We start from the raw sequence: 26,339 nt of genomic DNA on the forward strand, positions 1-26,339 counted from the left end.
TATCATTAAAAGGGTCTCTAAACAAGCTATGAACCTAATCATCTGAATCAACGAGTTAACTCTAAACACCTGCAAAAGATTCCTGAGGCCTTTAAAACTCCCAGCCTGGTTCATCACTCAAAACCCCAATCATGGGTAAGACTGCCGACCTGACTGCTGTCCAGAAGGCCACTATTGACACCTTCAAGCAAGAGGGTAAGACACAGAAAGACATTTCTGAACGAATAGGCTGTTCCCAGAGTGCTGTATCAAGGCACCTCAATGGGAAGTCTGTGGGAAGAAAAACGTGCGGCAGAAAACGCTTCACAACGGGAAGAGGTGACCGGACCCTGAGGAAGATTGTGGAGAAGGGCCGATTCCAGACCTTGGGGGACCTGTGGAAGCAGTGGACTGAGTCTGGAGTAGAAACATCCAGAGCCACCATGCACAGGCGTGTACAGGAAATGGTCTACAGGTGCCGCATTCCCCAGGTCAAGCCACTCTTGAACCAGAAACAGCGGCAGAAGCGCCTGACCTGGGCTACAGAGAAGCAGCACTGGACTGTTGCTCAGTGGTCCAAAGTACTTTTTTCGGATGAAAGCAAATTCTGCATGTCATTCGGAAATCAAGGTGCCAGAGTCTGGAGGAAGACTGGGGAGAAGGAAATGCCAAAATGCCAGAAGTCCAGTGTCAAGTACCCACAGTCAGTGATGGTCTGGTTGCCGTGTCACCTGCTGGTGTTGGTCCACTGTGTTTTATCAAGGGCAGGGTCAATGCAGCTAGCTATCAGGAGATTTTGGAGCACTTCATGCTTCCATCTGCTGAAAAGCTTTATGGAGATGAAGATTTCATTTTTCAGCACGACCTGGCACCTGCTCACAGTGCCAAAACCACTGGTAAATGGTTTACTGACCATGGTATCACTGTGCTCAATTGGCCTGCCAACTCTCCTGACCTGAACCCCATTGAGAATCTGTGGGATATTGTGAAGAGAACGTTGAGAGACTCAAGATCCAACACTCTGGATGAGCTAAAGGCCGCTATCGAAGCATCCTGGGCCTCCATAAGACCTCAGCAGTGCCACAGGCTGATTGCCTCCATGCCACGCCGCATTGAAGCAGTCATTTCTGCCAAAGGATTCCCGACCAAGTATTGAGTGCATAACTGTACATGATTATTTGAAGGTTGACGTTTTTTGTATTAAAAACACTTTTCTTTTATTGGTCGGATGAAATATGCTAATTTTGTGAGATAGGAATTTTGGGTTTTCATGAGCTGTATGCCAAAATCATCCGTATTAAGACAATAAAAGACCTGAAATATTTCAGTTAGTGTGCAATGAATCTAAAATATATGAATGTTAAATTTTCATCATTACATTATGGAAAATAATGAACTTTATCACAATATGCTAATATTTTGAGAAGGACCTGTAGTGTACAGGTCAGAATACCCTGTCACTTCCTGCCTCTCAGTTTACATGCAGACTTTGGGAATAGGCTTTGGAGTCAGGAGATTAGATTTTTAAGACATTCTTTCACAGCTATGTTTTTGTTGAACTTGAGGTGAACAAGCAGTCTAGATCACAAAATAGACATCCCAAGGGCCACAATAGAGTAAGAGTTATAAGAATAAAATAAAGGACATTGTAATGTAGGAAACTTGGACTGAGCAAATTTATACCAATAAAGTTTCTTTGGATAAATTGTATGAATTCAAAAATTAACACTTAATGTCAAGTTGGTCTTCACATTTGAACATATTTCAAAAATAAAAAATATTTTTGAAATATAAGTGAAACCACATTTTCTTTCAGTTTGAAACAGTTTTTAATTTTACTCTTAATTATGGCTCTTCCCTTTTGTAATTTTTTTTTTTATTTGGTCATCTTTCAGTTTAAATGTTATGTTTTTGGATTTTGGTCTGTTTTTAGTTTAAGATTTTCTTCTTGTTTGTTTTAGATTTAAGCCACAAAATGTAGAGAATAAAAAAAACAAAAACAGTTTCAGCTTCTACATATACTATATTTATTTAATTGCTTTGTAAAATAACACTGCTGACTCATCTCTATTATTTAAGTAAGTCGACACAAATCTTAGTGTGAAAGTAAGAGTGTATGACATAAAGCTTTTATTTTTTCCAAGCAAGCTTTATGGCTCTTATCTAGATCCATAGAGGAACGACTGAGTTAAAAGTCAATTGCTTCAGCTGAACAACCTGAATAATAATATCCTCCAAATACAGAGTAATTACATTTAATCCTTATCACCAGTAAGTCTTTAATTGTGGACTTCCTCAGAACTGATTTTTATTTCATTATATTATATTAAAGTTAGGGGACAGTGTCATATTGTTTCGAACAGATTTGACCCACATGCAGAAAGCAATTCATGAGACTGGGTTTAACAGTACTGAGTTTATTTACAGTGTAATGAAATGTGCAGGGAACTGGAACCGGGATACCAACTGTAAAATAAACAGAACGGTAAGCAAGGGATAACTCTGGATCTAAATTCTTAAATAATAATTCTGCCTTACTGGATTGATGGAGAGATCCGCCAGAGGGTGGTGGAGAGACCAAGGGGTTGTTTACCCGTGAGACAGGAGATGGTGAATACTGGTGTGCCAGGATGTTTAGTAGGTCCAAGAGTTTCTGAAGTTGGTGCAGTGGATGGAGGAGGGTGGACAGGGTTCGTAGAAGGAGATCCAAGGAACGAAGGAATCAGGAGGCTGCCAGCCGGTGTGATCCAATGAAGTAATAAGAGGCTTGAGTCTTTGTTCATGGAGCTGGGTAGCTTCTTTCCAGAAGATGGTAATCCAGGCAGGGTTCAATGCAGAAGGCAAAGTCAGGTTCAGGTAAACCTGCAAGGTAACAAATACAAAATTACCAAAAGTACAAGGCAAGGTCAAGACAAAGGTAATGTGGCTTGAGCTGTACCACTAAGGGCAACACGCTGGCAGTGAGTTGCTGGCAGCCTCCTCCTTAAATACTCCTTAGCAGGTAATCAGGGGGATAGAGAACACCTGTCACCTCTCCTCCAGGTTCCACGCCATCTAGAGGCTGAGCACAGTAAAAGCACCAAACAAACAGACATGGCACAGATCCTGACAGACAGGAATTATAAGTAGGCACATCAAAGCTGGATGGGTGTAGTGCACATGGACTCTCCAGATTTGAGACATTAGTAAGATCTTAATGTGATTAATAGTATATTACTAGTTCAGATTTTTCTTAGAAGCTTCTGTTATAGTGTTAATTTATCTTAGTATTGATTCAATATAAACATTTTAATCCTGAGAAATGTGCATAAGTCTCCTCATGCTTTTTTATGTGACAGATTGTTTTTTTGAAAGAACAAAAGTTCATTCTTCATTCATTCTCAAGATAGATCAACTTTTGATAATTATATTGATTGGTTTGTGAACCTTAAGATAATTTAACAAGTCCTAGTCATGCTACACAGTAAAGGCCTAATTCAGGAATTATTCGAAGATGGTACCAGGCAGATTTAGTTATGGATGTTTTCCAGGCGTTGGCCTTTAGATCAGAGTCCAAAACAACACCTATGTTTCTGACATGCTCTGTCATTTTAGCCTCAGGAATCTAGTTTAGTGCTGATCTCAAATCCTACATTGTGTCTATATTCTTTATTAACCTGGAGGAAATGCTAACTCATCCACTTATCAATGTTAAGGCCACACTGAGTCTGTGAATATAAAAGATATGGTGTATAATGTATGATATAAAGGTATATCCTCAGCATACAGATGGTAAGAGATGTCTGGAAACACAAATAGTTTAGAAAACACCAAAAAACTAATTCTATGCTGTCTATATTACCATACGTTTCCACTAAAACAGATGAAATTCAACCCTTTGACAGGAATACATTTAGCTTATTCTGTTTAAGTCTGTTCTTTTCATTCTTATATTTGTCTGTTTCTGCTCAGAATGCTTCGCCCTCCTATTGTCTAATCATTTTCATCAACTCTTACTGCATACGTTTCCTCCGTCTATTTAAAAAACTAAAAATGTCAAAAAATATAATTGGTTCTTTGTTTCTCTCACTTGTCCTAGCAGTGTTTGCAGGGAGCATGTTCTGAAAAGTTCCTAGAACTTTGTACTTTCATGATTCCACTCTGCAGACAGAAGGTTTGGGAAAACTCTATCAGCATTGGATCGTAGCTCCTTGTGCATAATGTGATGACCCTTTGTGCACAAGCAGACGTTCATAGATTTACACCAATTTGCTGTCCTAATTAAACAATAACAGCCACAGTTAAATGGTGGTATGATATTAATTTGCAGGGTGGGTGAGTCTTGGTGAGGTTTGCTGCCAGACAGAGACACAGTGGGGGTTTGGACTGATAAGATGGTTTAACACACAGCAGTTCTTTGTTTGCAACAGCAGGCAGGGGGCACTGGGCTGCCATGTTGGCTCCTCTGTGCCCACTTCATAGCGGGTGTAAACAAGTTAGGAGCAATAAACCGCAGCCAATAAACAGTGAAAGCAGCTCTGCCTTTATTCAAGCCAATAGTCGTGCAACAAACCCACAGTTTTCGGGCCTTCTATGGACAAGACGTGTGATTTATTTCCTTTGCTGCTGCTGAGATTACTACTGTGTACATGTGCACAGAGCTCAGTCGGGCTGTGAGGAGCCAAATGCTGAATGAGGCACAGTGATTGTAAATGCATGAGTGTGTGTATCTGTGTGTAACATGGGGAGGTAACAGAGAACACTGTGCAGGCCCCTGAGAGATCTCCCACCTACAAGAGAGCTTCCTGCTGTTTATATCAATGCATAGGATTCACTGAAAAACTAGTTAAAAGTCCTTTTCAGTATCTTTTGTGTTCAACAGATTTATGCAATATAATGTTTTTCACTGTTTTACAGTTTTTTTTAAATCTTAAAACCAGAATTCCAGGATTGTTTGTGTCAGGTGTCATACATCTGGCACCTGACAAACAAAATAAAATTTTTATGAGTAAGCCAAAAGATATCAGAATCAGAATCAGAAAAGCTTTATTGCCAAGTACGTTTTTGGACATGCAAGGAATTTGTTTTGGCGTAGTCGGTGCAATACAGTTACAATATCCAAAGTATCTTCAAACATGTAGAAAATGTTTAGAAGCATGACAGTGGTGGCATCCCTTGTTGGGAAGGTTTATTTAGTTATTTCCTTTAAGCAGGGCCAAAAACATTTTCAAAATTTAGGCAGGTGGATGTTTCAAAACATGTTATCAAACAAGACAGCATAAAGCAAGTTTTAAGTTGTTGTTTAAGGGGAAAGAAAACATGTCTTGTAATTAATAAGTCAAGGTTCAAACCTCAGTCTGATTGAAAGGGGCTGACTTAAAGAAGGAGAACGAATCTCAGTAAATGACGTATTAGACTTTTAGGGACACACTGCAACAGACTCACATACATAGTTACTGCTAACAGTGGGCAGCACATTCCATCTGGAGGAGTTGCAGGTGCCACTGTAATAAGTTCACAGAGTTGTTTTATTTTATTTTAGTACAAATGTGGCACACAGAACAAAAATATACGTTTTTAATACATGGAATAGTGAAGCTGGTGCTTGGAATTTTGTAATTTCTTCTTTGATATTTGGACATTTAAGTTTATCTAAGATAGGTACTTATTGTAATTTTTTATAAAATGTTTGGGCTTTGTTTGGGCTTTATCTGACCATGTAAAATCCAAACACTGTGGATAAAACACAATCAATCCCCAATCGCATGACCATTGCTAATCCAAATATCAAAACTATAACTGAAAACTTTAAGCTCAAGGTTTTGATGTGAATGGACCAATAATTGATATTAAAGTGACATTTATATTACATCCAGTGAGTGAACACATTTAAAAGATTTAACACAGGAAAAGGTCTGTAAATCCTAATGACTTCAAGAAAGAGCATTGCAGCTTTGACCTTTCTTCTGACTTCACTTTGTCTCCTCCCATTGAGGTGCATTCCCAGCTGCCATGTTCCGTACATTTGACACACGAGTTGAGAGTAGATCCACAAGAGACATGCAGGGAGCTAATTCAAGAAGCAGCAAATTGACTTCCACTCGTCCCTGGAAATTTCTTGTTTTATTTTACCTGTGCATAACTTTGGCTAAATTGATTTTGGTTTTGCTGCCAATTTCTTGCTTATGCATTACCCCTTAAAAAGATTCTAATTTACATATATGAGACAGGAGATAAAAAGAGAAAACACAAGATAGAAACTTTAATCACTAAAATTGGTATTTAAAGGTTAAACCTTCTGAAGATTCATTAATATTTGTCATATGTGGCAAGAACTGACATCAACAATGGCATTCCTAAATAATACAGTTGATAAACATATTTCTAAGGCAAACTTTAATAAGAATATATACATATATATTGTCCAAGGGACCACAAGACCACACAATTATGACTTTGAACAAAACTAAAAATTGATCAGAATCAGTGTTGCTGCCAATTTTCAACACTACCAAGCATGAAAAAGATAAGAATTTCCATAAAATATGTTGTCATTTTTCAGAATTGACTTCATTCACCAAAACGCAAAGGCATTGAAGGAGTTTGAAATTCTGCAAATGTCATGATTATTTGTGTGTTGAAAACTGGAGTTAATGACATTCACAAAAAATGGGAGAAAATACACTTCCTGTCTAAAGAAAAAAACAATCTCCACCAGAATTTATTAAAGCAAATAGGTAAGATCCTCTCATTGGATATTTGCTGGTCCAGATTTCCCCTGTTTCAAAGTGATGGGCGCACGGGGTAAGAAGAGAGGGACGTGATGTGATGCACCTATTGTGCCTAGTGCCTGCCATACATGCATTTGGGGGCTGTGCTATAATATGGGCTCGTTGCAGTTGGTCAGGTGCAGATTCTGCAACAATATGTGCCCAAAGAATGAAGTCAGCTCACTACCAGAATACACTGAATGATCAGGTTAATCCATAAGCAAATGTCTTCTTTCCTAGGCAAATTCCAAGATAAGAGAGATGCAAAGAGCATAATACATTTTCCTGACCTTAACCCCACTGAAATTCTTTGGGATGTGCTGTACAGGGGTTTGTGCAGTGGTCCAACCCCCCCATTATCTCTACAGGATCCAGACAAAAAATTATTGTATCTCTTGATGGAATAAATGTTTATCAAGGCCACAGCAAATGTTGGAGTTCCACTGGAACATTTCTACAGCTAAGCTCTCTGTGTGCTTCTAGAACCAGGAACCATGTTGGCTATAATTTTCAATTGCCCCATCCAATTAAGCATTGCACTGCAACTGAAAAGATGCCATATCTGTGTTCCACACGACACCCATCACTTCACTATTGAAAAACGTGGTAAAATGCCAGCAATATACAGCGTGCATCAGATTTATGAGTATTGAGCTGCCAGAAAACATAATCGAATTCCAATGATGTTCAGATTGTCCAGCAACATTCTGTTTGAGCCCTAAATTAGGAAAAAGAGAACAATCTGAGAGATTGTGTGGCGCTGTAAAGCAGAAGTCTTTGGTATTTCAAAATCTGAGGGAGGGGAAAGAGGTTGGAAAATGCCTCAGAAAAAGGAAGCCATTGTTTTTCCCGCCTTTTAGAGAAACATCTGAATCATCACTGGCATCTTGTTAGTTAGGGATGATTTGTGAGAGTTGTGCCTGAGCTATTTGAGAAGAATTTCATGTTTTTATAAAAGTTCCATATCATATATATATAATACGATCCTACTTTGGCTGTAAACCACCATTAAAATCATACAAGGGTAGGCCCTTTGGTGGTATTTTTTTTGTGTTGGCAGCATCAGGCTGTGGAGATGGTTTTCTTCAACAGAGATAAGAAAGCTGGTTGGAGATGATGTAAAGGTGGATGAAGCTAAAAACATGGCAATCCTGTAAGAAAACCTGTTGGAGGTTGCAACATACATTAGACAGGGATGGAGGGTTTACAATGCTCACCTCACTTGATTCCAGCTCGACAGTGGTTAGATCAAAGCATGTGTTAGAATGGCCTAGTCAGAGTCCACACTCAATTAGCACAGAGGAAAATAAGAGCTCGGAGGATTTTTTTTTTTTATCAAGCCCCATCTTTGACAGATAACAGCCTGTTTTAAAGGCGTTAATCAGCTGGCAGATACTGGATCTGAACCCAGAAGACAAATACTCTTTCAATTTGTTTCCAGCTGCACAGTCTCCCATGTACACTGACAGGCACCTCTTTGTGGAGACAACACAGACTACAACTGGCTATAAAAAGAGCTCAGAGAGAGATGTAGTACAGGAAGTGAAGGTAAATTATGACTGGGAAAGCGCATGGCAGATATGTTCTGTAGTTTGTGTCATGATGAGTGGAAAAAAGCAAATGACTGAATTAAACACATCTAGTACATTCTTCCTTTATTTATCTTCTTGGCTATGATGCCAGACGCAGTTTGCCCACCCACTAGCCACATGCTGAACATCTCACACCCTCGCTCCAAAATGACACAAACACGAGGAATGCTGACTTTCTTTTTCCTCATTAAAGCACAAGATAATCTGCATGATCTTGAGTCACTGTAAAACCATCTGAGGTTCCTATCATTCATGTTTCCTTTTTGTCATGCCTTCATGGCAAGAACAAACTGCATTTTTCCCTAATTTGGGGAGGTAGCCTGAGTGTGAGAGTACAACACATGCCCAGAGTGAATAATTCAACTCCTGACTAAGCATGGAAACATTAGACCTCTTTCCCCTTTATAGACGTTTGGCCAGAAATAACTGAAATTACAACCAGCAGTCCCTTTAGAGCATACTCAGAGCACAATGTGACTTGGACTGCTTAAAGTAAAAACTAAACCAAAACCTAAAGATGCTGTTTCTCATAGGTAAACATCAGTTAAAGTTAACTTAAACTCTTCCAGCTACAAAATGCAGATTCTTATGTAAGAAAATGCACCCAAAGATTAAACTATTTGAACAAAGATAAGTTTACTCTGGTTTAATAACATATTAGGAAATGTTATGATCAGCAGAGGCAGAGTAAGGAGGAAAAAAAACAAATCACAACAAAACTCCTAAGCTAATTTAGTAGATGATTTTGGATAAAAAAGGAAAACAAAGGAAAGCGGAGGAAAGGAAAGGGTTAAGATAGGAACAGACTAAAGAGATAGCTACTAAATTGATTTAGGGTAGGATTTGAAATAGGATATAATGATGGGACAGGGCAAAGAAGGTTATAAAAGGTAGGACAGTGAAGGGAAGGATTAAATAGGACAGGGCCAGGTAGGATAGGATAGGGTAGAATTGGACAGGTTAGCATAGGCTAACCTAATGTTTGGATGTAGAAGCAAAATTTTAAATAGAATAGAGTAGAATAGAATAGAATAGAAAACAGAACAGGACATTTTACAACTTAAACAGAATCGCAGGGATCTTTCTGCATCTTTTGCATGGTAGCATGATAGACAGAAATTCAGCTCTGTTGTTCCTCCTCTCTGGGCCTCCCTCTCTCTTCTGTCCAGTCCTGCCATACTCTCTCCTCCGCTCTTCTGCACGCCACAGAGTGGCTCCGATGGAATGTGATGACCATGGCCTGGACAAAGCCCTGCATTCATGGCCCCACATCCTACTCTGGAAGTTTGTGACTGCAAGCCTTGATCACAGAGTGGGGGATGGCTAAAGTTCACCCGACTATCCTCTTGCTTGTCCTGTCAGGCGTGTGTTGCTGTCCCCTCTGAACAACCTAATCATCTACACACCTTAGTTTGGATCGCGAACAAAACTGATAACACAGTTTTGATGTTACAAAGTGAAGGAATATCAAAAGTGAGTCAGTTGATTTGAGGGGTTAATGGAGCTTTAAAAAAAATTTTGACCGATTACATAGAAAATGGATTTATTTACTGCGACAATAAGATTGAAAAGCATTATGCCGAATGTTACCATGAGGCAACAAGAACGGGTGGAAACCGAACTATAGGAGAGCTAAATCAAAGTGTTTTTATGCTTTTGATTGTGTGCATCAGTGCTGAGTTACACAGTGGCCTGGCATGCATCGGTTGATGCCTGAGAGTCTGCTGATCTCTGCTTCCCCTGTCTGAGTATCTAATATGGTATCCATTTATCTGCTTTGTGTAGGTGATGTAATGTAGCCCTCTGTGCACAGTGTGTCTTAGGAGCCTTTCTGTAAAACATGCACTTTAAAGTACAAACACAAATATAATAGCTGCCTCATAAGCTCACAAACTTGCTCAAGACATGCAAGCCTATTAATTGCTTCTACTCCTATGGGACAGGTGCTTTCATGCAGCATTCACATGTACAGTTTACAGTTCTGTGCACTTTTCTTGCATTTCTCAGGTCCTTTGTTGTTGGATTTATTTCCTGAGAAACACAAATTCAGATACAAGTTCAGATGCTGAACTGAGTTTTTTAGGCTTGACAGTTCTTTGATCTTCCACTGGACCACATTTGTTTGAAACAGCTACAAAGACTGGGCATTGAATAAGTCAAAAAGCAGCCAAACTCAAAAGAAAGATTCTCAAAGGCTATGTTCACACTGCAGATCTTAATGCTCAATCAGAGCTCTGAGGATTTTGTTGCAAGCTCTTCGGAATTCTTTGTGTGGTAGATCACATTACTCTGAAAATGTTGCGGCTCCAAACTGACCCGCATGCGCATAAGAACAATACAAGCGTTTTTAAGCACAGCACAACAGTAAACACGGAGAAATAGGTGTTATAGTTTATGAGCATTCACACTTGTTCTAAAAAGTCTGACCTGGTCACTTGACCCCCAAAAAAATCAGATTTGGGCCACAATTGCCTGCAGTGTGAGACCTTTAGAAAGAAGAACTGTTGATCAAGGCTACATCACAGGATTTTCAGAAAATCTAGTTCCTGAACAGACAAAATATATTTTAGGGCCTGAATCCTATATAAAATAGGAAATATATATAAACCACAACTTGTCATTTGAGTATTGCCCACTAAAACAAGAAGGTTCTACCATATGTAGATGAGGCTTTAGCAGCTTTAGTGTCATCATTTGGAAATCTCTCTTGATAATTAAAGAAGGCATTGTTTTCTTGACAAAACTACCTCTTTAAAGGGAACATGTTCAATAGATGGGTTGGGCAACTGTTGTTTGTGAGCATAAAGTTCATCTGGCAAGAAAATGCTTCGTTTTATAGGGGTTTTTACTTTTTATGCGTCCTTGGAAAGAACAAAACGTCTGTCACAAGTAATTCCCCACTGTGGTGAATTACAGGCACTAGATTTCCCAGCTACTGCCTCCAGACAACCTCTCATAAATTCCCATACTTCTTTCTCCGTACTTAATAATATAAAATGTACTAAGTGTTCACTCCATGCCTTTAAATTCAAGCTTTATATGTTGATGTCACTATTATCTTGGAGGGACAATGTATTAAGCACTGATGTCTGCTTCTTGCTGACGGCTTCATAGTGTGTGAAGACGTGTGCTCTGTCCGCTACAAGAAGGGACAGAGCAGACTGTGCTTCTTGAAGAATCTTAGGTCCTTCTTTGTTTGCAGCAAGATGTTGCATCCCTTCTATAAGTCTGTTGTGGAGAGTGTGGTCTCTTCAGCCATCATCTGTTGGGGTATCAGCATCAGATTAAAAAAGCTAAACAGGCTAATTAAGAAGGCTGGCTCTGATCTGGGGACTCATTCGGAACCTCTGGAGATCTGCTGTCAGACACAGCTACAGGAGATCCTTCCTGTCCGAAGCCATCAGCTTCTACAATGGCTTTTGGAAGAAACCTGTACAATATGAGCAACAACAACATTATATTTCCCTTTGGGATGATTATTTTTGAATTTAAATTTAATTTCAAATTTGCCATTCCAAACACAACATCTCTTTTTGATTACTTGACTGCTTTCTCCACTACCTAGTGCTTGGTATTTTCATGTGACCTTCATGCCTGAAAATAACTGAAAAGGAAAAGTTGTAATAATTATGATAAATGTATTTTAAAGATAACACACAATTACACACTCTAGTACAGGGAGAATGTGTTGTCACATTTTTCTAGTTGAGATTTTTAATTAAAATGTACACAAATTCCAGGTTTATTTCTACACCTTTCCTTGGCAACAATAGCGAGGTTAGGAACATGATAAGAATCAGCACTAACTTAAAACGCTGCTGATGAGCCCAGGATGTTCTTTGGATTTTCCCATCTGGATGATCCAGTACCTCAGCAGGGGATCTCTTAACTCTGTCATCCAATTTAACAATTCATTTTCTCTCTTGTGTTCCTCTCCAGGTGTGGCCACCCTCCTCGTCGACAGCTACATCTACAATTCAGGAGAGGAAACCGATGCCCTAATGGCTCAGATGCTTAATTATAGACAAAAAGTAAAGCCGCAAATCTGCTTTAGCAGTAAAATTGTGTGGTTATAGAAGTTGAGCAAGAATTGATAATAGCTCAAACAGAGGAAGTTGTAGTGTAGCCAGCACTCATGAAAGAGCATTTCATTGGAAGGGAGTGTTTAAAAACTCTTCTGTCTTTGGTCTGTGATAGAAACTGACTTGTAATGACCTTGAGCAGTGTGTATTTGTGGCCTAAATACAAGATGAAATCACAGATCAGAGATAGCACTCAAATTTGAGACTCTGACTTAAGTCGCAAAAATAAAAGTCTTCAGACTCAAGTTCAACTTGTGGACTAACTTGGGATTTGACTTGGTTCCCTGGTCTTAGACCTAGTCCTATTAACAGTTTTTATCTCATGTCATGAAGAATGAAAGGAAGCTGGTATGTGAGCTACAGACTGCAGCTTCTGTTCATGATGGATGAGGGATGTAAGGTAGAAAGGGAGTTTTGGTGGCAACTTTTCTGGGTGAACTCACTCTGTGAAACCGAGAATGTTCATCTCCCAGGTAACTTGTGCCTTAAAACATAATCGTCAGCTAATGCAGCAACTTCCAGAACATCAAGGAACAAACCAAGAAATAACCAAAGTTATACCAAATCAAATACTGAACTGTCTGTTATGGGAAGAGCAATGACAGCCACAGGTATGAAGAGCAGCCATTGGGCCTGGATGTAACATATCATGGCAGGTAAAGACAGGAGTCGTCAAATTCTCTGGCAATTTATGCCTTACATTTTAACACCCTCCCTATTACAGTTGAGAACAATGGTTTTAAATATGGATTCTGAGAATTACCAAAAAAAAAAAAAAATTCAGCTGAGAGCTCTCCAAACCTTATTTAGTGCACTAAATAATTTAGGAATTCAACATTAACAAGTTTTAATGTTTTTGAATTATTCCAAATGCCCATTTCTATTAGGGTAAATATTAGATTTGATTTAGCAGTTTTTTGAAGATTTAAAGATAACTGCTAATGAATGTTAAAGGTAATTATTAAATGTTATATTGGTAGTTTAGGCTAATGACAAACAGTACAGGTTTGAGATGTACTAACCGTCATAGTTTTCTTACTGGTTTTGACCCACATGCAGAGAGACACTCAGGAGGCAGGAGAAAAGTTAATTAAGGTTTATTTTTACAGGGATTAATAGTGGAACAGGAACCGGGACTGGACACACCAAACTGTTCAGGAGAAATGAAGGGAGTACGTTACTCAGAGGAGACAGTAGCAGAATGATTTTAGTTAGCTTACAGAAGCTGGGGTTGAGCTTGGTTGAGGAAGAACGATGTGAGTCTGGGAGAATGGTAATGCAGCTGCTGAGTCTGCGAGTCAGTCCAAGGAGGTGGTGAATTCTCAAGGAAAAGTTCAGGTGAGGTGTTGACAGTTTGATTTTTTTTATGTGTGTTATCTGATGAGGTTCCCGCAAGCTGCATCTGAAGGTAATAGTTGGAGGGTGAGCAGGGTTCGCTTACTGAAGGAGGTAGGCTTGAGCTGTCAGCTAGTACTTCAGCCACTTGAGTACTTGAAGCTCTGACTGAGGCAGGATCCAAAACTGAGACTTTGAGCCAAAGCTGAAGGTTGCAGGAGCTTTGAGGCTTGGAAGTCAACTAGGAAAGAGCACACGAAGAAGTGAATAACTATGAACTTTGGCATGAACACAGAACTTAGAGCTTGGCCAGATGACGTTACCACAAAGGCAAACACTCAGGCACTGGAGTGCTGCGAGCTCCACCTTCTTATTATCCTCCAGATGAGTGAAGATGAGGAACACCTGCTACCCTCAGCACCAGGGGATCTTGGCGGCATCTAGTGGTAAGAGTTAGCAGCAGGCAAAAACAAATATATGAAAACTCCCAGACTCCGACACTAACCTACAGTGATGAAGGTTCAGAGGTGCTCTAGACGTCATGAATTTGATGAGTATATTGTTTATTTCAGTCATTACAGACTTAATACTTGACTCTGACTTGGGGCAAGAGACTTGAGATTTGAGTTGGACTCGCCTCTCAAAGACATAAATAGAGTTGTGCAGAGGGTTTAAATCAGGGTTAGCCCATAAAACAATATTCTAAGTTTTGAACATCTCACAGAGCACAATTCACTAAACATCCACATGAATACACCATCCACACAGTGAAACATGGTGGTAGCAGCATCATACTGTGGACATGTTTTCACGATGTGTATATCTGGCAGAAACACACCCGGAAAGCCCATTACCAGCAGTAATGGCTGTGAAAGATGTTTAAAAAAAAAGGTTACTCAGGTGGGCTGAAAACAAAAGCACTCAAAATGTCTCAGATTATTTTGATAGTAATGTATCCTCTCCTTCAATGTCTCAATATGCTCTATGTACTGTTGGTGTATCACATAATAGTCCCAGTACAATACTTTGAAGTTTTTGGTTGCAACTTTAAAAGATTTATAAATGTTTAAGAGGTAAGAATGTTTTTGCAAGGGACTGCAAATGTGCAAATGTATGAAACTGTCAAGAAGTATTTGTCCCACAAAACAGTAAATTACAGATTAAATCTATAATTTGGGAAACACTTTTTACAGCACTGTAGATGTACAGTCAGTATCTCTTCAAATCCAAGTTACTTTAGTCACCATCATTGCTCATCCTTTTCTTTGTCTTTTCTGTCCAAATATGAAGATTCACAGATTTCACTGAAGCTAAACTGAAAAACACCACAAGCTAAACCAGTGCTAACAACCACACAACTTAAATCCACTATTACTTTATATTACTCTTCAAAACCGCATTAAGAGAAGCATTACATAAACTATAACTCTGAGTACAGAATGTCATTTTAAAACTCTTAAAAACTTTTTCTGGAGATTTAATCCCCTTATGTCATTGAGCTCTAAGTGGAGTGGACAGCATGCTTGCTCCCTCAGGCATTTCCACTATGTAGTAATTCACAACATACTGTCACGAGTCACACGGGAGGGGTATATATAGGCTTCTCTAGTGTTCCTTCGCTAGTAGAAGACTGAACAGGAATCACTTTTTAGGCTGTCACTTACACCTCTATCTAGGGGAGGAATTTCATACGAGTGTTTGCTTTTTTCTCCTCCTCTAAAGCGTATATATAGTGGCTGAGTTCAGAGGATCAGAGGCATGTGTGGCGTGGCCTTCTGCAACATATCCATGTTAAGCGATGCTGCAGCTGCAGGAGTGGAGCCAAATATGTCTTTCCATTCTAAATAACCTAAATATATCTATAAAATATATCTAAAACTCAAGATTCAAGACAAAAATCCCATGATAAATTGTGCAATCTAACGTGCAAATTTAAGTTACTGGATTCAAGAGTGTTTAATTAACCTGTAAATAATTTACACATCCATCATTAATGAGCTTAAGATAACATGATTTCATGTTTAGTCAACTGTTACAGAGCTAACACAAAGTACCCTCTAAACATGCATTACAATTACAGTAAAAAGCAGGAAAACTTATAAAGGGCAACACAGTGACTGAGAAAGAGAGCTTAGCCACTGCACCACCATGTCCCCCTTAAAGCAACTGAATAAATATGAATTATTCTGCTCACAACTCTGTAATAAAGGTTTGGGCCAGCTGAGAAACTCCTGAATACAGCTTCACTTCCCTCTCTAGTGGAAAACTGGGCTATTGTGTGCCCAGCCACATACCTCCTCAGGTCTAATTAGTGTAAATGAACCCCGGTTGCAGTGACAGGTAACACAACACAGATTACCATTCTGTGCTACAGGGGTTTGTGTGCACTCTTCCTGTGGTATAAATTACTAAACAGGTGACTGTAATCCATACAGAGCACTGGATTCTTAGAATGACAATAAGACACCTGATGCTGAATGAGGAATGAGTAATATGCTGTGCTTTAAATATGAAACTTAGATTTCTGAAAGAACTGAAGCACATAAATATATCGATATGTGCTATTTGAAGATTCATATTGTTTTATTAAATATTTTGGGTGGGTAAATCAATTCTCACACTGTAAACTAGTTGTTTACTTAGTTGTTTGACTTTTCCTAACTGAATTTAAATTTCACTCTAGAAATGTGCAATAAATACAATATCTGCAAAGGCTAACAAACAAAATGTAATGCAAGGATAAAAAGCAACAATTTACTAAGATTGTGTTACCAAAAGTTTTAATTATAAAACAAACAAACAAAAAGCTTGTGGTGGTCATTAATCTCACAATCCTTTGGCATAGTGTTGCAGTAACCTACGGCAACTGCTTCTGTGTCAACAGAAATCTTGGATGGCTCCTGCACTCCATGACAGTGCACTGTTATTGGCTGGTTGAATCAATGACTTGCAAACTTCTTTATCTATTATGCATGTCAGTTCACCTTTACTGTGTTCTTAAACTCACTCTCAGGTATACACAGCTGGGTGCTAGCCGGTCATTGTTAACCAAAGGACAAACAATCATCTTGGTAAGTCATTTTTTAATTTTTTGGTTTGTTAGTTTTAATTTATTAGTTTGTTAACAGCTACCAAATTTTTTAAACATAAAGCTGATGAACTAGTAGACAAAAACTAATTCACATACATCTCGAAAAATATACTCTTATCCAAGCTCAGAAAATAGATTTCACAATGAAAACGGTAGGTGAGCAACTCTTTCTTTTTTCATTTCTTTGATATATTTCAGTCAGATTTTTCAAAAAATAAACACAACTAACACTACACTATTATAGATATAATCCCATTCATACTCAATATATCCCCTACCTTGGCACATTTCCCCAGATCTCTTTCAGCACTTGATGTACTTTCTACACTGCATGTACTTTATCTCTACACTGTAACTGCTGTCACCTCTGACACAACCTGACTATTGATCTTCCTTCTAGTAGCTTATTCTTAGCTTTGATATTAATTGAATTGTTATATCCTCATTTGTAAGTCGCTTTAAATGAATGTCTCTGCCAAATGCATAAACATATTCCCTCAGAACAAATTATTAATAACACTTATGCAGATGATATTCAGCTTTTCCTTTAGAGCAGGTTTTGTGATATAATAGCTTCACTTTTTTATGATATTTTCCTGGTTCAAACCTTGGGATATGGGATTTATAACCCAGCCCTGATTGAAATGTCTTCACAACTTTATCTCTGACATGTCCAGTGTATTTCTCAGTCTTTTTTTCTTAATTAGTTAATTGAGTTCACATATTTAATGGTATGTTCAAACCTTCATAATATTAGAATTTCCCGTTTTCACATATTACACGTCCTTCTGCGTGTTCAAAATGGAGTTAGAGGAAATGTAAACATATATATTCCAACCCAGTTACATAAGTCTGTTAATTCCGGTTAATTTTATGATTCTTGTTTTTCAACAAACATCTTTTATGACAACACCTGAGATTACCTAAAACAGAAGTGTACTCAATTTACTAATTATAGGTAATGTTTGATGGCAAGTGGTTGCATTGAATTTTATTTAGGGACATCAGATTAAAAGGGGTTAATACACTACACCACACCCTATTCCAAGTTTTTGGTATGATATTAAAACAATATATTATATTACGTTTATTTTTTTATATTTTGTTTCAATTTGGCAGGAAGAAGCATCGATCAAAAATGGAGCTCCTTGGATCAACTGTGACGACCACTTATGCTCGGCCAAAAACCAGCCACTTCCTCCCGGTCATCTCCACTATGGCATCCAGCTATCGCAACCCTCAGCCACCCTTGGGGATGGGTCCAAGTGCCAATATGTGGAGAACCAACAGCTATTACAAGAGCAGCAGTGTTCTCCCATTGACCTTTTCCACACAGCGGGAAAATTTTGATCTGGTTCGAGCCAACACCACTTTTTACCCGTCCAACAGGACCACACTGATGACCCGGTACACCCCTGATGACTGGTACAAGTCCAACCACAGCAATTACCGGGAGTCAGAGTCCTCACGGAAGAGTGCCGAACGACTGAGGAAAGACACCATCAGGTTTATGCAGGATAAAGAGCAGCTCACCAGAAGAACACAAGAAAACACCAGCAAGAACATTGCGGAAAGGGTCAATGATATTGTCTTCTGGAGGTCTGAGCTCAGTCATGAGATTGACAATATAGTGACAGAGACAGCTGCACTAAGTGAAGTGAAAAGAAGGTTGGAGAGAGCCTTAGTAGAGACCGAGGGGCCCCTTCAGGTTAGAATGGGTTTTACCACTTGGTTAGAGTCAAATCTAAACACACTAATAATTCCATTTTGTTGATATCAATGTATCAATGAAAAGGTTGTACTAGGGTTGTGGTTGAAATTTAAGATAAGTAAATGGGCAAATGGGTTCTCAGTCATCTAGGTCAAGGCAATCTCTGGTGTTTTATGAATAACTACTAGACTTTCCTTTAAGGGAACAAAAAAGTTGTAGTTACACTATCTTTGCAGAATGATGCAGTGCCTTTGTTGGGTGAAACATTTAAATAGGTCACTTTAGTGCCATTGGTGTGTCAATTTGATCTAACTGAAGATCCAATGACATGTATATCTTGCTGAGCTAATATCATGTAGTGTAACATTTTCTCTTAATATCTCCAGGCAACTGAAACTAGAGCACACCTCTGGTACAGGGCAACATACATGCATACCATGAAGTAGAGTATACTTTCAATAAGGAGAATTCATGTGCTTATACACCGTTTTCAAACAGTTCTTCACCTGCTAGAACATTCCAAGAAAAGGCAGATGCTGGAGATGTTTGATTTTGATCAAACCTTAATTTTATAATACCACCCCAGCTTGTTTTAGTCATAATCATTCTGTCAATAGGTGTCTCAAGAGTGTTTGTACCACAGAGAGAAGCGAATGTCCATTGACCTGGTACATGATGATGTAGAAAAATACCTAATTAAGGTAAAACAACAGCAGTAAATGTGTCAGTTCTGAAACCTATCTTATTGCATTTAGAAGTTGTATATTACTCTTTACCTGTGCTAATAAAAGGAAGTAGAGGTTCTAAGGTCATGTCAGGAGAGAATGCGACGTCATCTAGACAGAGCCATTACCCAGCTGGTGTAAGTCCTGAAAAATTAAAAACATATGAATCTGTTTGCAAATTCAAGATTATAACAACTAATTTTCTGATACATGTTTATCTTCCTAAGGTCAAACCGAGGCGCCCAGCACGAGTTGGAAAAAGATATGAGCAACAAAGTGTCTGCTCAGAGGATTGATGATAGATGTCACTATTTGAGGAACACATCAGATGGTATCGGGTATTACAGAGGAATTGACAGAATAGACCACTCGTGAGTATAAACTTAAAACTGCTTAATCTTATTATGCGAAACAATACCTAAAAGTCATTGCTTAACCTTGACTGTTCAGGTGTTTCTAATTATTTTATTAGGCAGTCTTTACAATTTACTTTTTTGCTGCTGTATTTTATTGTAAATGTAACTTTAAGCATTTTATGAAATGATGTATGGCTTGTTTCTTCTAAATTTTTTATATATCACTTTTAATTGTAATAAGTTTAAATAAACCTCAGCCAGTTAGACTGTTATCACTCGAGTGTGCCAGTGACTCTAAGAATGAGCACCTGGTCATAAATAAAAGTTTGGATAAAAACCATATAAAACCTGACTAACTGAAATGTATGACATTCCTTTCAATTATGAGTATGGTGATAGTATGGTGACATTATTCAGCAATTCAATTCAATTCAATTCAAAGATACTTTATTGATCCCCGAGGGGAAATTAGAATTCCAATACAACCCATCCAAACATACATCATGACACAAGACAAGGGGGGGACGGGTCACCGAGGCTTTGCTGCCCGCTCACAGGCGCTGCCCTTGCTAGATGGGAAAAGAGGCCACATTAGAAAAGTAGAGGGAAAAAAATCATATTTCACACTTTATCCTTAGCAGGATACAGTTTGAGATTGCAAAAAACCTCAGCACCAAGAAGCAACAAGTTTACAAAACAACATCATGCCGGGAACGGTGAAGGTTGTGTGAGGGGTGCATATGTTTATCTTGAGCATGCGTGTGTGTGCGAGTGAGTGTGTGCAAGTAAGTCCATGAAGCACTGTCACAGAGGCCATTGTCCTTGATGGTTCGTTGGAATGTTCATCAACCGGCCACAAAGTTCTAAGCAGGTCCACAGATGTCCTCAGGGAAGGGAAGGGGCAGAGGGAGCAGAGCGTCATGGTTACATAACTTCCAGGTGAGGTTGAAGATAGCCAGTCATCAAGTCCGTGCAGGGGAGCCAGATTCAGAAAAACAACAATTATTTGGGTTAGGCTGACTCTTAATTTTCCGTCAGCCTTGAGAGTCTCACTGGTGCTTCTCAAAGGCGAATCCAAACAGCCAAGTTCCTGGTCTTTCGCCAGATCCGAGCGAACAACTTTCTCCAAGATTTATCCCATTTTACCCCTGAGTCCAGGAACCGCAACCTGCCTGCGATCCTGTGTAAGGATCACATCCAGTCTGCGATTCAGCTCACGTAACATCTCAGTCTGAGTGCTGATCGCCCTGAAGATCCCATCATACATGCCAGGCAGCCTCACAATTGCCAGAACAGCTGCTGACATTCTCCGAATTTCTCGATATGCCAGGTAACCGCTGACTCCAAAAAGCAGAAATCCTGATATCAAACATCCAATTATATACACATCTTCCACATCCTCGACTGACATTATCGACAAACACACAATCCTCCACTTCTGCCAGCAGTCCATTGTGTATCCAGAGAAAAACGTCCAGTCCGGACAAGTTGGGCTCTCCTTCACCCTGTCTTCTCCTCAAGAAAATTTGATCAATTGCACAAATGGCTTCAGTTCATTACTGTATAAAATTTAAAAAAAGGTCTGACAAAAACCGAAACGTATACAAGATGATTTAATGTTTTCATATAAAGATAGGGATGTAACAATTATTACTACTTTTACTAATATAATAAGGTATAGTCCAATCAAGATTTCTTTCTTGCAGAAACCAATCATTTAAGATTACTATTCTCCTGTCTGTTTGTCTTTATAGTGAGATATATATTTTTGAATTTCTGCAGGACAGTCTTTATATGCTGCTTCATCACTGTTAATTCAGGTTAAAAAAGCTACTTTGATGTTCATAGGTGGACTTTGTTGTGCTAGTCAACAAAACTGCTCCCTGCTCCTTGTAAGGGATGGGTTAAATGCAGAGGACACATTTCGTTGTAATGTACATGTGCAATGACCAATAAAGATGATGATGATTATTATTATTATTATTAAAAGAAAGATGGGTTCAGTTATTATTTATATTGTATTTTTTAAACTAGAAAGTGAGAAGGATGTAAACAATTAATCACAAACAAAAAACAAAATACAAACATATGCATGGAGCTTACATGAATCACTATTTAAGGTTAACTAATAATGGTTTATTTAAAAATATTTTTTTCTGAAGTTAGCGAAATAAGATAATTCATAAAACATATACTTTGACACATATTACACTTTTCGTGAATAACACTTCAGATTCATTAAAACATTCAGATGTTTTAGAGTTAGGAATGCCACCATCTTGCAAAATGAGGTTGTTTTAACTATTCTAAGAGCACAGTAGGCATGTTTTCAAGATACTTGAAGCAGGTCTTAAGGGTGAAAGGTCAGATCTGGTGTGTTTATGTTCCCTTCACTGATTTTCCAAAAATCTTTCTTGGAATCCTCTTATTTGAAGGCAGCTATGTGTTATTTGTAAATAGTTGTTTATAAATAAATAGCAAACAGATGACTTAATATTGTCATTACGATTGAATCCCATGTTCAAAGACATACATAGTTCCTGAAATAAATGTATACATCGTTTTTCCTCCTTGTCAGAGTTTCTCTACCAGACTCATGGTCCAAATTCACAGACGACAACATCTTGCGCTCCCAGAGCGAACGGGCCGCCTCTCACAAGCTCAGGGACGAGATAGAAATCTTGCTGAATGCAACGTCCAACGAAATGTGGAACCAGTTCAACAATGTCAATGTTGCTTTCACCAACCGCATTTCTGAAACGGCTGATACCAAGAATAACCTGCAGGCACACCTAGCTAAGGTCCTTAAATCTTCTACATGGCTGTATTTAAATATGTCACACAAGTCTTTACAGAAGACTGATCTCATAATCAAGAATATTTTTTTTATTGGGACTGTGATTTGTTTTTTTTGTAAATATTATAAAGTTACCATTTTATTCAGTTTTTCTACATAAAGAGAGTTGGAAATAAAAACTGTTTGAGGCACTATTAATTCAGTGTTGTCTCATTACAGTTTCTAGTAAAGAGGAGATTATTCCTTAACATTATATTTTGTTTTCACACAGAATGTCTTTATTTTACATCTAATATTACTTGCAAAAGTGGCTTATCTTTTAAGTTGTTCCTCTTCTTGATTTTTTCTGTCTGACGGTAAAACTGAAGAAAGAACCAACTCATCTAAGACAGCCTGATTAAGACATTATTTGTGCTTTTAATCAGACTTTGCAGGAGATCTTTCAGACAGAGATGCTGATTGAGTCTTTGAAGAAAGCTCTAAGAGACAAGGAGAACCCACTTAAAGTAGCCCAAACTCGGCTGGAGGAGAGGACACGCAGACCCAACATAGAGCTTTGCAGAGACAACCCACACCACAGGTAAAGAGTCAGCTGGATTCTGATCAAACTGTCCAGTAGTTATATTGGTCCACAACAAATACAGGTACAATTTTTTACCTGTATTTTGTTGTTTTGTTGGTTCTTGCAGGAATACAGACATATTCAATAAACTGTTCATTGATTTGTCAGATACTTTTAATGAAGTCTACATTTGTATTTGTCTGATTAGCTGTAAGTGGATAATCTTCATAAGTGACAGAAATAAAGGCTTGTAAACATCTTTCTGTGTGTAATTAATCTATATATGTTTCACTTAGTGAACTGTGTTTCGGAAATAAATACATTTTTCAATAATATGCAAATTTATTGAATATGACTGTATTAGTCCCTCTTTTGACATGTACTGTAAGGGTCAAATAAAACCTAATCCTTGACATTTTCCTAATACATAACAAATCAATTTTGTAGCACTACATTTGCCTGAAATATTGTTTTGACATATTATTTTGGTTTACAACATTTTGTTTTTATTCAGAAAGTTGAATATGGTGTTATATAGTTATTTATAGTTTGGCTAAAATCTGTATCGGCAGGTTGGAGCCTTACAAAATCTGTGATCACACATTTAAATGTGTGATCTTTGCATAGCTACTAAAAAAGACAGTGAAAATACATCTCAACTACACTTTATGTACTGCAAGAAGATTTAAGGTTTTAGAAAAAGAAAATATTCAGTAAACTACCTGTCTTTGTCTTTGACTCTTCAGGCTTGTGGGTGAGGTGAGAGAGATTGAAGATACCATCCAGAAACTTCAAGAGAGACTGATGGAGGCAGAAAACACTTTGCAGACTCTGGTGAAGACAAAAGCGACCCTGGAGCATGACCTCTCCATCAAAGCAAACTCTCTCTTCCTAGACCAGGAGAAGTGCATGAGCATGCGAAAGAGCTTCCCCAGCCTGCCTCGCCTGGTGGGATACACCTAAATCAGACATTTAAAAAAACAGAATCTCAGAGGACCAGAATGTGCATAAATAATAAGGATTATTCATACTAATACTAGATGATATTTTTTGTGAATTCTTATTTGACCAGCAGATTTTTTATGGTTTGAAGGAAAAACATTATCCTGGTTTAAGCATATCTGGGTGTAATTTATAAACTGTTTATACCAAATAGAAATAAAAATTATGTTAAAATGCCACTATATTTCTCCAATAAGTAAAGTCTGTCTTGGGGAACACTCTTTGGTTATTGTCAGCAGGTAACTTTGTCTGTGAAATAAGTCTATGCTATTATATACCCTGGATGTGAATTTGTGTATTTTGGCCCTGTTTGAGACCCCCATTTTGAACTATAGGGCAGAGTAGAGGGAGAAATTCTTGAAATGCCCTGTTGGCTAATACGGTGTTGATGAGCTGGCCAACAATACAAAAAGCATTGAAGAAGCTCCATTCTACACTAAACCCAGAGAACACGAGATTTATGAACATTTTATTCTGTTTATGCAAACAAAAGAAGGGAGCATTTTCTTTTACATTTTAGAATTGCCTTAGAATTAGACCAGCATAAATAGCACAGCATGCAGTATAGAACAAACAAGGACTGGAAATTCATGACTAAAATCTTATTTCATCAAGTGAACCCAAAATTGTGTATCATAAGGTTGATGTACTGTATTATTGCAGTCCCTACTAACCAGATAAATATTTTTCTTCACTGCTATTGTGACTGATAGTCACTCATGAGGATATAGCTTAGTATAGGAATTGTAGCATGTTGTATGAATTTTGTGTTCTCGCCTAAGTGCCACCGACACTACTATTTTCCAAAACTGAGATTTTCCGCTGGATTTACACCTCCCACATAAACTATGTTTTCTGTAAGAAAACCTTTATATATAAAACTCATTCTGAAATTCAGATTTTCAAAAGCTATTTGCGGTCTACACATGTGGACTAGCTATTCAGAGAATAACAAAAAACAATGTTAATAAGGGTGACTTTGTGAATGCCCAGAGTTGATTTGTAAGCTTGAAACTAAAACAGCAGAGACATTTGTGGGTTTTTTTTGTTTTGTTTTTATTAAAAAAATACTCTGAGTAGTGTAGTTTGGGCCTGAATAGGGATAGATTTTTGTTAACAAAATCTATTGTAATGTAAAAGGTGCCTTAGTAAAACCTCTTATTAAATTTTATTTTTATTGTAGGAAACAAGGTGGCATGAGAAGAGTAGGCCTCAGGCATTTGTTAAAGAACATCAGTAAACAGCATCACGAAGACCAAAGAACACAGCAGGTTAGGCATAAAGTTGTGTAGATGTTTAAGCAGGATTAGGTCATAAAACAAGATCACAAGCTTAGAGTATTTCAGACTAGAACAGTTTGCAGTTCTTCAAAAGCAATGTTGGGGCAGAGCAAACAAGTGGACACAAGAAGGTGGCCTCCTTGCAAAAAGCCATGTGGTGTAAAGACTTATATTGCATATCTCCTCTGAATACACCATCTCAGCATGAAATATGGTGGTGGCAGCATCATGCATCATGAAGCTAGCTATAGTTGAAAGGAAGATAAATGGAGTTTAATACAGAACAGTCACGGAAGAAATCCAGTTAAAAGCTGAAAAAGACTTCAGAGAGGGCAGGGGTTAATCTTTCAGCAGGACAACAACACTTAACATACAGCCAGACTTACAATATAACAGTTTAGATCAAATCTGGCCCAGTAAGGGTCCAGACCAAAATCTAACTAAGAATCCGTGGCAAGACCTGACAATTGGTGCTTATAGAAGCTCCTCATCCAGTCTGACAGAGTTTGATCTATTTTGCAAAGAATAATGGCCAAACGTTAACGTCTCTGACAGCAAAGCAGCAAAATCTAAGATTTAACAATTTAAAGCTGAGACTGATTGCATAAAGTCAGAGCAGAGGTATGAAGAGCCGCAGCTACATGTTTGCAATACATTTTTAACAATTTCTGTCGTCTATTATTCATCACCCCACTTCAAGGACAAGCTGTGCAAACAACTAATAAAACTTGCAGAAGGAGCTCTCACACTGTTTGGCCTTTACTAATTTACTCAGTTTCTGCCTCCCTGCTCCACTACATTGATCTACAGTTAAGCCTGCTTGCATTTCTTTTGAATCAGCCCCCTTTCATTTTTTGGTTTTAACCAGTTAACACCTTTTAAATTTTAAGCAAACCCTGGACCCACACATAGTAAACACTACTATCAGTCCATGAACCAACCCTTGAAATGTGAAACTTCCTGAATAACCTTTGACTTTATTACAGAAGGTAAGCATTGCTTCAATCACCAATACAATTGCAACTTTAAGTCTCAACAAACAATAGTTAACTTGTATCACTGAACTCCATTTATAGAT

At 38.2% G+C, this 26,339-nt stretch overlaps 1 protein-coding gene and 1 long non-coding RNA gene across 2 annotated transcripts; one reads left to right on the forward strand and one right to left on the reverse strand.

Moving 5' to 3' along the window:
* Positions 1–13,483: 13,483 nt before the first annotated feature.
* On the reverse strand, positions 13,484–14,179 carry LOC124874639. Its single transcript, XR_007039859.1, has 2 exons — positions 14,061–14,179; positions 13,484–13,978 (listed from the first exon to the last, which is right to left on the reverse strand). It is a non-coding gene; the product is annotated as an uncharacterized LOC124874639 (long non-coding RNA).
* Positions 14,180–16,643: 2,464 nt separating this feature from the next.
* Positions 16,644–24,751, forward strand: tekt3 (tektin 3). Its single transcript, XM_047377738.1, has 8 exons — positions 16,644–16,808; positions 17,948–18,536; positions 19,157–19,240; positions 19,331–19,401; positions 19,492–19,635; positions 22,199–22,421; positions 22,843–22,997; positions 23,726–24,751. The coding sequence occupies exons 2-8, from the start codon at positions 17,967–17,969 to the stop codon at positions 23,940–23,942; spliced, it is 1,464 nt and encodes a 487-aa protein (XP_047233694.1). The 5' UTR covers positions 16,644–16,808; positions 17,948–17,966; the 3' UTR covers positions 23,943–24,751.
* Positions 24,752–26,339: the final 1,588 nt, after the last annotated feature.

This window comes from Girardinichthys multiradiatus, chromosome 10, assembly GCF_021462225.1.
Source record: "Girardinichthys multiradiatus isolate DD_20200921_A chromosome 10, DD_fGirMul_XY1, whole genome shotgun sequence".
In the NCBI taxonomy this organism is placed as follows: Eukaryota; Metazoa; Chordata; class Actinopteri; order Cyprinodontiformes; family Goodeidae; genus Girardinichthys; species Girardinichthys multiradiatus.

Coding starts and splice junctions, on each gene's coding strand:
- tekt3 (XM_047377738.1), top strand. CDS start 17,967: ATGGAGCTCCTTGGATCAACTGTGACGACCACTTATGCTCGGCCAAAA. Junction 19,636..22,198: donor ATTGACAGAATAGACCACTC/GTGAGTATAAAC, acceptor CCTCCTTGTCAG/AGTTTCTCTACCAGACTCAT. Junction 22,422..22,842: donor TGCAGGCACACCTAGCTAAG/GTCCTTAAATCT, acceptor GCTTTTAATCAG/ACTTTGCAGGAGATCTTTCA.